Source organism: Cinclus cinclus, chromosome 3, assembly GCF_963662255.1.
Source record: "Cinclus cinclus chromosome 3, bCinCin1.1, whole genome shotgun sequence".
NCBI lineage: Eukaryota > Metazoa > Chordata > Aves > Passeriformes > Cinclidae > Cinclus > Cinclus cinclus.
This window is the reverse complement of record NC_085048.1, coordinates 82,510,837-82,522,742: the sequence shown is the minus strand read 5'-3', so window position 1 is coordinate 82,522,742 and position 11,906 is coordinate 82,510,837. Positions and strand designations below refer to the sequence as shown.

General features: G+C 38.5%; 1 protein-coding gene across 3 annotated transcripts in view; it reads right to left on the bottom strand.

Annotated features, from left to right (window-relative positions):
- Positions 1-400: 400 nt before the first annotated feature.
- ZFAND3 (zinc finger AN1-type containing 3) overlaps positions 401-11,906 on the bottom strand; it is a 131,068-nt gene continuing 119,562 nt past the window's right edge. For all 3 annotated transcript variants that reach the window (XM_062490331.1, XM_062490332.1, XM_062490334.1), the window contains one exon: positions 401-869. In XM_062490331.1, coding sequence (XP_062346315.1) covers positions 715-869 — 155 coding nt within the window. In that variant the 3' untranslated portion in view covers positions 401-714. The remainder of the gene's footprint in view (positions 870-11,906) is intronic.

Here is an 11,906-nt window from a genome sequence, read left to right as displayed (position 1 = left end):
AAAAAAGAAGAAACAAAAAACCCTGATAGGTTCTATATAGTAAGATACATATAAAAATTTTTCATAAGAATCTCTGTCCCCCTTTCTTTTTGGCTTCCTGGGAAGAACCAGAAAGGTGTTCCTACCCCAACAGAATCCCTGATGCTGGTGACACTGCCTAACTCAAAAGCCACACGCGATGAAGGCACGAGTGACCAGTCAGGTCTTCTGGGCTTAAGCAGCTGCACTTGCTGCTCCAAGTAGTATTTCACCTCCTCAGGATTCAGTAGCAGTGAAGAGGTGAAAGGCTGCACATTAAACAGTTTGTCAGAAAGCCATGTGCATAGCAAACTTTTACACCAGCTTCTATACAACTATTTGTTTTAACTCTGCAGCTGGAATGTTTCCAGCATAAGGCTTTTAGAGTGACTCCAGCAATAACAGAAGCCTTTGGATTTTTCTTGCTTTGTTTAAATCCACTAGCCATACTCAAAAATAATATTTCTTCACGTTTTATTTTTATACGGTGGCTAGCAGGCACCTTAGTAACCAGCCAGAGATCAATTTCAACCACCATCAATCCCTAAACTACAGTACCAGGACGGTTGGCTAAAGAAAGGAAACTGATTGGCTGTAGTCTGAAACTTGCCTAGTACAAGGTGTCTGGCTGACTTTGTCCTAAATAAGGCTAACATTAGTGAACTAAGAGAACAGCATTTGGTTGCAGTCTTGCACTCAGGAGCATCCTTCGCCAATGCGTTGGCAAGATCTCCCTACTTTCCGATCCAGTTTCACCATTTTCATGATGGCCTCCTCGCGCCCGCGGCCCATGTGGTCAAACGTGCAGTCGTGCTGTTCGGGCAGGCGGTGCAACATGCAGAACACGTAACCTGCCAGGGGGAGACAGGAGACACAGTTAGGGACTGCTTACAGAGGTGGCATCTCGCCTGAACCACAAGTGAAGAATCCCATTTACTGGGGGACTACTCAGTTCTCAAAAATTAATGCCAGTTTAAAGCTTTCACTTACTTTCTTAGAAAGAATTTTTTCATTTACTGCATTTTTGAGAATTTATCAACACATTACCAAAGCTCAAGTCACATGAGATTTGTGGCCTTTTTTTTGCCATCCTCTCATCTTATACAGGAAACCTGCAAAATCATCTAGGCTCTATGTATATGTCTACATAGTAACAAAGCTAATGCTTTTGGGTTGTAAACACCTTTGTGGAAATCTTTCCACTTTTAAGTGGACTGTGTTGCCATTTCTGAAATTCATGCCTATGGGACTCTAGGGTGAGCTCCCAAGCAGATTTTCTAGTCAGAACTGTTAAATTTAAGCACCTTTCTTCCTCCTCACTGCCAGCGTTGGCAGTGACGGCAGGAGAGTTCACTGCTCCTTCACGATCCCGGTCTTGAGAAGCTTCTCCCCATGAGCCATTCTGACACTAACCACAGGGGGGAACAGGCATTTGACACAGGGACGTCATGCCTCATCACTTTGCTCTGCAGCTGAGAAGATGAGGTTATTGTCTCTGTCTAAAGCTCCTCGATGTTACTCAGCTTTCTAGGGAGCACGTGACTTAGAAACATGCCAATACTTTTCCCTGCAGGTGACAAGGGCATCTGCCACAGCCACCACTTTCTAGTCTACAAAGGCAATCAGATTTTTTCTTCTTTGTCCCTAACACTTTGTAATAGCAAAAAAGCTGCCTCAAATTTCCCACCTCCAAAATGAATGTTAAATAGCAGTAAATAGCATTAAGATGCTAATGGAGGGAAAAGTCACACAGTTACAGGGCTCACCAGTCCACTGTATATGAAACCAAGAATGGTTCATGTAATACCGCCTGTGCTGGGATATTTTTTCCTGCCTGATGGTGCAAAGAGTAACACTCTGCCTCTTTCTTGAACGCTTTACATTTCTGTTGCTCCTCAAATGCTCAGAAGATATTGAACCCACAAAATTATGGTATTTGAGAGATGGAAAAGGATAAAAATGAGTGAGTGAATGATTGGGAGAGTGTTTTGTGCATATATACATACACACATATATATGAGAATATGTATGTGAAATATTTTAAGTTCCTGGACTATAAAACATGAATTGCAGGAGAGAACAACATGCTACCTTTATATTAGAGCAATTGTTAAGAAAACAAAGGGAAAAAGTGTCCTGCATGGAATTATTTATAAAAAGTGAAGAAAAATTGATTTATCTTTGTTCTTTGTTTCAGTTGCACCAGGCTATGAAAAGACATGCCTATTATCTGTGTCTGGCTTTGAAACACAGTTCTAGGAACAAAGCCAAAGAGACAAGTTTTCTGTATTGGTATGTACAACTCAGAAATATGGATGGAAAAGTGCAGATTGAACTGATATGAATCTCACTCCTTGATCATTGCCTCCACTTCAATCTCAATCTGGGTCATACCACACTCAAATGTGACAAATATCTTTCCCGAGGTGCCAAAAATTCAAGGTTGGATTGTTAAAATGAAAATATCCCTGGACTACAGTGCCAATACTGAACAGGCACTTCACTCAGTTCTTTCTCACAGAAAGCAGGGTCTGAATGCTTCCCTTATTTCTTGAAATAAGATTTCAAATTGCTGAACCCATGTCCACTGCAGGTACAAGAATCATAAACACCTGACTGGATGAGCTCAGAAATCAAGTTCTTCGTCTTACCTGCAATGAATGTCCAAGAAGCAGATGCAAGACACCACGAAAATATGGACTGGGCAGGAGGTGCCTCAGTCCCTTCTAAATAAAAACTGGTTTTAAATCCTGGCAGTTTTACAAATCCTTTCCAAAATTTAATAAGCATATGTTAAAATGCCTCTAATGTTACTGAAAACAGATTTTGAAAATGTATACAATCTTCTGCACTGCTTCACCAAGTCCCTTTGACAATTCTATAAATCTAGTAAGGAAGTAGATATGCCACATGATTTTTCGCTTTTGAACGTGACCTTTCAATTGCCCCATCCCTTCCCCTTCTACAAAGCCTTGTGCAGACCAGCACAGCTTCATGATCTTCCTTTCTACCCTGCCACCCCAATACAATCTATCCTGTGCTATGCCTGTTCTTTATTTCATTTTTGAACACCTTTTATTTCTTTATAGAGCACCTGTTTTCACACAGGAAAATCTGTACTGTAAGCTATATTTATTCCACATGACACGTGATTTATTTTTTTCTGTTCAAAAATCAAGAATTTTTTTTATGCATTCTTGAACAAAGTTTCAGTAGATGTCCACAAAAGAATGCAGGTGATTTTCAGTTTTCCCAGAGTATGGTAATAGTACGTCTGAGTTCAGCAACTAAATGATCTAAACCTATTATTTTTATTTATATATATATATATATATATATTTAAATATGTACTGTTAATTAGAACAGACAGTATCTAATGAAAGAATACCCAAGCTCATTTTGAATCTTACAAAAATAGTTCTGCATATATTGGCTGATTTATGGAAGGGGGTTTATTCTGGTTGAATTAGCAATGCAGCTCTCCTAGAAGCTCCATTTTGAAAAAGAGAATTCAGATCTTTAGTCTCATTGCTACAAATGCTTTAAAGATTGGAACTTGTGTTTTTGTAGGTTTTATTTTAAATTTAAAGGCCTTTAAAACACTATTATTCAGCAACTAATGGAGTAACAGTAGTTCTGAACATTTTTTCATTAGTTCACAGTGGATATATTCAATTAAGTTATTACTGCCGTATTCACTCTGATTCTTCAGTGGTTTGAAAATCAGAATGGATATTCTGTGGTCTGCATGCGCACAAGTGCCTGATATCACATCAAGGCCATCAGATTTTACAGCAGTTCCATTATTAACTTGTGTGTACTGGGGCAGAAGGCCAATAGATGTATCTGTATTTTGATCCTTAATGCCAATCCATATTTAGAGGTGAAACCTGTTCTCCTGAAAATTCTGCTCTTATGGTTACAAAGTAAGTTCGATAAATGAACTCCTGCAGTGTATGTGCTGTTAAGTTCATTATGGGATGGCATCAAATACAGGTTGTGTCTGTCTGGGTCTCTTAAGGGAATTTACTGCAGAAATGCTTATTTTAGCACACTATAACTAAAAGACAAAATAAATAACTTTTCTGCTAGTGGAAAGAGCATTGCAAGAGGGAATCCATCTGCCAGCTGAAGTTCATTTGCCCAAGTCATCAACTTAAAACATTCCAGACTTCCAGCATGGAAGATTTCAATCTAGTAAATGTAATAATACATCTCACAGCAATGCAATTGTTTTCTGATGTTAGAAGTAAACTATGAATCACCTACTCCTCAGGTCTCTAATGCAAACATCTTGGAAAAACATTATGTAGTGTCTCAAAACATTTGAGCTCCTCAGAAACTTCTTCACAATACATCATAAAAAATTCACTTCCATTTCATTGCCAGAGTAAAAATGGCTAAAGCCATAAAAGCAGAGCACCATCCCTGCCTTACAGGAGTCACTCAAAGGAGGCCCAAGAGTGCACACCAGCAGCTCTGAAGCTGCTTTCATCATGCCTGAGGAACCTGATAGGAAAGGGATATTGGAGAGAACAGAAAACAAAATAGGCTTCCATATTCCAGACCAGAGAGTATCACAGACCTACAGTATGCTGTGTGTGGGTAATGAAAAACAATTGCCTTTTCTTCATTGCTGCACTCAAGAGCCCTGGTACATTTCTGAGTTTCTGAAAGCTGAGCCATTCAAGTATCACTGCTGATATGGAAAGGCAAAGCCCTTCATTACTAAGTACCATCAATCACCTTAATTGTTCACTCTAGGCATTTATGCTTTCACTGCAGGCACCAGCTGCTCTGAAGGTTTAGCCTTCTACACTACACTGACCCCTTTTGAAACATTCAAAGGAATTCCCACTGGTAGGTGAAGGAAAGTGAAGTCAACATTACCATAAAACCCTGAGCTTCTGATACTTAAAGATCTCTTACCTGCCCACTAGGATCAGTATATATTATTTTCATTCCAAAGTCAACAGGCAGAAGTTCAGAACTGTCAGTACTTGCAGCATACACCATTTCCAAATTTTATTTAATAAACAACCTTGTGTTTGCACAGAGCCCTACACAAAGCCTATTCAAAAGTAGTCCTGGTAATGATATGGACATAATCCTGCTCAGAATTCTGTGCTCTGTGGTTTGGTTTCTTCACAAGATATTTACTTCTCTTGCAAAATTGAAATTCTAATGAACAGATGTTCAAACAGAATTTAAAAACACCTTGTGACTTAAAGAGTTGAAGATGCTGCAAAAATTCTCTACCAAAGGTTAGAAGTAAACTGTGTAAGGTTAGAAGTACACTAACTACACCAAAGGTCTATTATCTAACAAGGTATTGTGTGAGTCTACAAGCAGATTTCTGTGCAACAACAGATTTTAACATCTCTTTAAAAAATGAACGTATCTGCAGGCTATCACACATCACAGCCAAACCAGGCAGATGAGCCAGCAGAGAAGATCAGCTCGTGCTGCTGCAGCACTGTTCAGAACAAGTGCACGCCATTTACCCCCAAAATAACATTTATGCATCGTGCCCAACACTTTCCAACTGGAAAGATGATTTGAAGTACTGCAAATTACACTAACAATAAAACAATTTATAAGTAAGTGTGCGAAGGGAACATTTTTTTGTTTTTTAAAGACATGAAATAGGTAAGAAATGAATGGAAGAGTAGAACAAATAGCTACCAAGATACAAAGCCAGATCCTAAAGGCTTGAGTACCTGAGAAGAGCAGTATGATCCAGCTTGCTTCTCTGTGTTCTGGAGGTTGTTTAGCAAGAACGCGTAGTACTAGGAGGTCAGGAACATGTGCTATAGCCCAGCCAGGCAAAGATTCCAGTGCAGCTTGCATGCACTGCATTAGGCAATATAAACATACTCTAGTCTGCTGGTAATCTGGTATTACTCTCTTTTAGACAGCTCCATTCTTCTATATACTCTCATTATATCTCCTCTCTTTTCTGTGGGGATACTCTGCACAAGCATTGTCAACTTTCATTACACAACTCAAGGAAATTTCAGATTTACTGACAAATTTCTATAAAACCAAACCAAATCCCACCAAGCTTAACAATGAGGTTTTGGAAATAAGTGAACTAAACTCTTCTATTTCTCTTTCCCAGCTCTGCAAGTTGCCATAGACTTTGATTAACTGATAAGTGCCTCAGAATAACTTGGCTGTGAATCTTGTCATTAATTTCCAAGGGGGAAGGGGAGCAAGCCACAGTATGATGAAGCTTTTTAACAAGACGGATATATTTATTAAAACTCTACAAAATTGAGGCAGTCTTTTCTATCATTTCCACTCCAAATGGAGTGGATGGGGAATGTTCAGTTCTAGGTGCTCAAAGGTAGAAGTCTCTAAATATCAATTCACATTGTCTTAAGCATTGTCCTTTTGAGGCATTTCAGTTCCATGAATCTTCACAAACAGCACAGCTGCAAAAAGTTCACAAAACATACAGTAGGATGAACTGTACTTTTCCTATTAACTTATTTCTCTAACCATTTGTTATGATCACTGCAACTTAGTTTTCAGTATTTTCTTCTTCATACAGATTGTTGATACTTACTCACGACTACCAAAATAGCTGTATCAGAGAGAAGAAAAGGAAAGAGGAGGTGTAAAGACACCTTATAATGTTTCTTTTACTCTGCCAATCCATCCCTGGGACTGGATGGGCACACTGGGATTTCCATCCTGCTCTGAGTCAGCAATTATTTCCAGTTTCATGCTGGAAGCACAGAGCTCTGTGATATCTCTGGTGCTACATAAGAGTGCTCATGAGATCCTAGAGATTCATTTTGTATTTCTACTACTGGTTTTATGCTTAGGAGAAAAGAAGGGAACAAAGAATTTTTTTTCCTTCTTCCTCTATTTTGCTCTCTGCCATAAAGAGGGTGAAGCAATGTGTATGTATCAGCATTAGAGATAGAAAAAGCATTTGTGGAAAGGACTGCCCAAGAAATGAATGGAAGAAGTTGTATACAAAAGAGAGAGGACATAATCTTAGTACTGCAACAGCCACTGGACAGGTATGGTTAGAGATTCTGCAAGAATTCTTTCAACTGCAAGGAAAAGACTTTGTATTTCCAAGTTTTGTCACTCACATATAACCTGTGCTTCAAAGCTGTTTTTCTGTCTATTTTCTTTAAGATCATAAGCCTGGGAAGCTGCTTTAGGGAGCACACAAGAGATGCAGATTGGCACTGTGGAGACCCTGCAAACAAACTGTGTTTTATCCCAATTAGTGCTAATTTCAAATACACTTTTCTATTTATCTGACTACTTGCACAGAAAGATGTCAAACAATTTTTTCCTATGTTAAATGTGGCACAAATTTTGAACAGAGAATTCATACCACTTGAGAACAGAGAACGTGCTGATTTTTAGGGGAATTTTTTGGATCAACAATTCTTAAGGAGGTTCTTACACAAGACACTATTCAATTCTTTGTCATTGGAACTAAGAACAACAACTCAAAGTTTTCTCCTGTTTCTTTGAAGACATTATATTTGGAGTGGGAAAAATTAAGATATGGCACTACTCTAGACTTGATTCTTACTTTCGCTGTAGTGAACACTAAGCCCGGAGAAACAGGGAAAATGTTTAGGGAGAGAACTGAGTTTTTCAGGGAATTATTTCTCAATTTCAAAGAATCCTTAATGAATCAAAATCATAAATACAGCACGTCTACTTTGTTTGCTGTGGGTCAGGTCTGACTCACTGAGTACCGCAGGTCTCAGCTGTATCATGTACCAGAAGAAGACAGTAGTTAAATCATTTGATTTGGACCAGATATTTTGCTTGCTGTACAGGACTCATGCATTTGAGAGTAAACACTTCCACATCACAACTTCTTCATCCACTACAGATTTGTAAGTTAAGGCTATTAGCTATTGGGGACAGACCATCAGAGCAATTCATGTCCAGGATTACTCCCACAGATACACCATGCAATCAATATTCACTTCTGAACTGCTTCATACCTCAGAGGTCACTGACTTAGACAGTGGTGACAGTGGCATCTGTAGGCTTCTGACCTCATACACTGTCCCTGGCTTTTGGTCTCAGCTTTAACCCACAGCAGTCAGGCACCAGCAGCAGCTGTGACACCACAAGCTCACTCTCCAACCACCACAACTGCTGGGTTACTGCTCTTGTGAAATCTCTACAGAACTGGGCTCTGGTCCCAGTTCATCTGTGATAAAGGATGCAACTTCCCAGAAATTAGCACTTTAATTTGTCATATATGATGTTGATGTAACTGGAAGAAACATTTTCCACCAAAGGCTTGTGCAACTGTTGAAATGCAAAGGCAGGAAACCTCCCCCGCCCCCCAACCAACCAAAATTAGTTGAACTTTAATTTAATAAGAGAGTATTTGGAGAAATCATTTTGTTCCCAGCAACTGAGGTATCAAAAAGTGAATATCAATGATCAACTTATTTTAAGGAGAGGAAAAGCAAGGTTCAAAATTAAAAGTTTAGACTTTAAGTTAGTGAAAAGTTTCCTTATTTGAATAATTGTGTGATTTTGCAATGATGCATTCAAGAGGAATTAGTATCACTGCTACACTTGTAAAAGGAGTATTCATGTTTGCATGACCAAGAACACACTGAAATGATACTGCACCTGCCAAATCATTCCTGGTTTCACAAGGTTATATGCTGTAGTATGTGGGAAAATTAATCCAAAGAATAGAATGTACAGTAAAAAAGCAGAATGATGCCAAAAGGCCTCTAAGTGTCCAAGGCAGCTAATGAAATAGAGGTAACTCATACTAAAAGGTTACACTATCACAAATGTTAGTACTGCTATAAAATTAGATCTTCCATGGGCTATACCAGCTTATCAAGAGGGATTTGTTTCCTACTCAATATATTTGAAAAGTGTAGACTCTCTAGATTTGAGTGGTGTGAAGCCTTAATTAAAGTGTCCTGAGAAATGGCAGGTGGATGACAGAGCTCTCCTAAGGTCAGAGCAGGGACTTGTGCAGTATTTAACACTTTAAAAAGAGCTGCAGGAGCTTTAATACTTCTAGAATCCTCTACACCAAGCCCACCTGAGCTAATACACTTCTCCCAGAAGCTGAGGATTTAATTAAAAGCTGAAGTGTACCCAGAAAGTTAATTAAAATGGCAAGCAATATCTGGTGATTTAATAATGTATGTGTGTAATTTTGTTTAGCCCAATGAAAATGCAGGAAAGATAAGGCTACTAATAAAGAACTGAAATGAATAATGAAAGGTCTGTACTAACATCAAGTACGAGTTGCATTAATTCTAACAGTTCTTCTGGATCCTGCATGTCAGAATTGACTTCATCACATGCTGACTATGATTCCAGGTTTGACTTTCAGTATACTTCCTGAGTTGTATTATTTATGCCCTGGGTTTCAGTAGCTTCCTAGAGGTTGCACTGCAGTGATCTACAGTCTGACAGCAGCTAGGCTTGCTGGCCAAACAAGAGAGAAGCAGCTCTGCTTCTTTTAAACCTAAATAAAAGGTGTTTTGTCCGCATTCCCTATTTACACCTTATGTCCAGAGTCTCTTAGATTACACCTTCTGCTCCATGAAAGTCTTCTGTTACTGTAGCCTCTTGCAATTTATGTCAAGAGTAATTCTTCTTCTAATCACAGGAAAACAGAGCTCCATTCAGAAGCCCCATTTATACTAAAGGAAAACAAATGCTTAGAGCAATGTATACTTCCACTCTTCCCTTTGTTGTTTTTCTTTTAGTGTAGGCTTACAAAACATTCCTGGCTCCTGCTTGTCTGGAATATGGCAGGATCCCCATACACCACTTATGCCTGTAACTTGCAAAACTTTCAGCAACTCAGGAATTTACAGCTCTGAACAACTCTATAAGCATTTGCATTTCAATACATACAAAGATACAGTAAATAAATGCATTACTTTTAGAAACATACTGAATATTCCAAAGTAATTATACTATCCACTGATACAGTTTTTCAGCTCTTGAAACTTTCCTCCAAAGCTAGTAATATTCTATGTCAGGGCCTTTTAGTATTAAGTAATATTACTCCTTTTACCTTTGTGAAAACTGATGCACAGTGATCTTAATGCCATTTCCTTAGGACATCAATTTCCTTAGAACATCCACATCAAGTAGTCTCAAGTCTCAGTACCTACCTTTAACACCTTCTCATAACTGAATTATGCAATTTAGGGCCACCGGTGGTATTTTCCTCTATGATAAGATTTTTTTTTTATTTAGTTTGGAGGGGAAAAATACTCTAGCTCCTGGAAAGAATCCTGACTTTTCAAGCAAATTTAGACAATTCCTTTCAATAACCTTTTTTTTCCTCCCAGTTCTCATGCAGCAGTTGTGGCTATGTTCTTTCCCCACTTCTTCCTGTGATTAATTTAGACTTTCATCAACAAAATTCATATTCCTCCCTACCTAAGCCTTACCTCATGGCCAGTTAACTACCTGGTAATGTTCCTTCAGGGTTCATCAGATTATTATGACATATTTTTGGGCCTTCTGTGTCTACTTCAAATATCAAACACAAGTAGAATCAGTACTTCTGTGCACAGCTGTTTGTTAACTTATGGACAAACATGTTTGAATCATTTTTAAGAGGACTTATCTGTCCTTTTGTCATAAGAAAAAAGTGACTCAGAGACTGAGCAAATACTTCCCTAAAGGTACTGGAAGACATAAGGTAGTCTTATATGTTTATGTTCAAGTTCACTAAGCCATGTATCTCTTGTGCAAACAAGACAATTAAAAACTGCTCATTTTTTCACTTTATGGACACACTTCTTCTGTAACCACAATACAGGTGTGCAGGGAAGAAGAGACTTAATGTGGTACACCTGCAAAAAGCTTTTTTTTCACTCACTACTGCAGTTTCCATTTAAAAACCCCCAGAAGGTTTTATACTGAAGGACTTATCACACCAGTAATGTCAAAATGAAACCACTTTTTATTTTTAGAAGGAACACCCTAACTTGTTTTACTTAAGGAGAACTTGGGGACTTAAGAGATGAGCAGCCCATTTCAATTACATGGACTGATCAGGACTACAGGAAGCAAAGGAACAGGAGGCTCAATACACATTACTATATCAGCATTGCCAGACTTTTGGTAGCACAATGGAAGAAACCCACGTTAATTGAACAAACTGGAGAAATACACTGGAGCCTCTTCAAACAGTATTTCATGATTCCTAATTATAAGGAGCATGAACTTCATTAACTTTTAAAGCTGTGGACAGCTTTTCTGAAACCTAGACACTAAAGCATTTTTCTGGGTCCTACACTTGGAATCTATGATGCACCAATTAATCAACTACTTCTTCATTTCCAGTACTTTCAGAATACACATTAGTCAGAAAGACCAACATTAGTTAACAGCTCCTATTCCTTATCAATTAAATTGGAGTCTTGGAATAACATCTTCTTAAAATACAACAAAAAAACTATCTCCCCCCCACCCCCCACTTTGAGTTAGAATTCAAACTGCAATAGACTCTGTGTTTTGTTGGGTATTTTTTTAATACTTGCAGCAATATAAGGTAAAATGCTGGGCATTCCTGAAATGGCTGCAGCAAAAGAACTATTCTGGGAACAACTCCCTTAGGAGAAACAGCCAACACAAGACAGCTGAATGTGGTACATCTTCCAGGCTGACAGTCAGATTTGCCAGAACTGTAGTACATAACCAGTCACTAATAAGATTTATTTTAATACTTCTTACTGAACTGGCTGACTCATACTCCCCAGAAGCTCTGTGCACATTTCATCTTAATCAATGGAAGTACCTCTGTTATACCAAGACATAATCATGCCCTGAAGCCATTTTGGTTTGTACCAGATAAACCTTATCCATCTAGAAAGTGAATTTACCAGCACCATTAC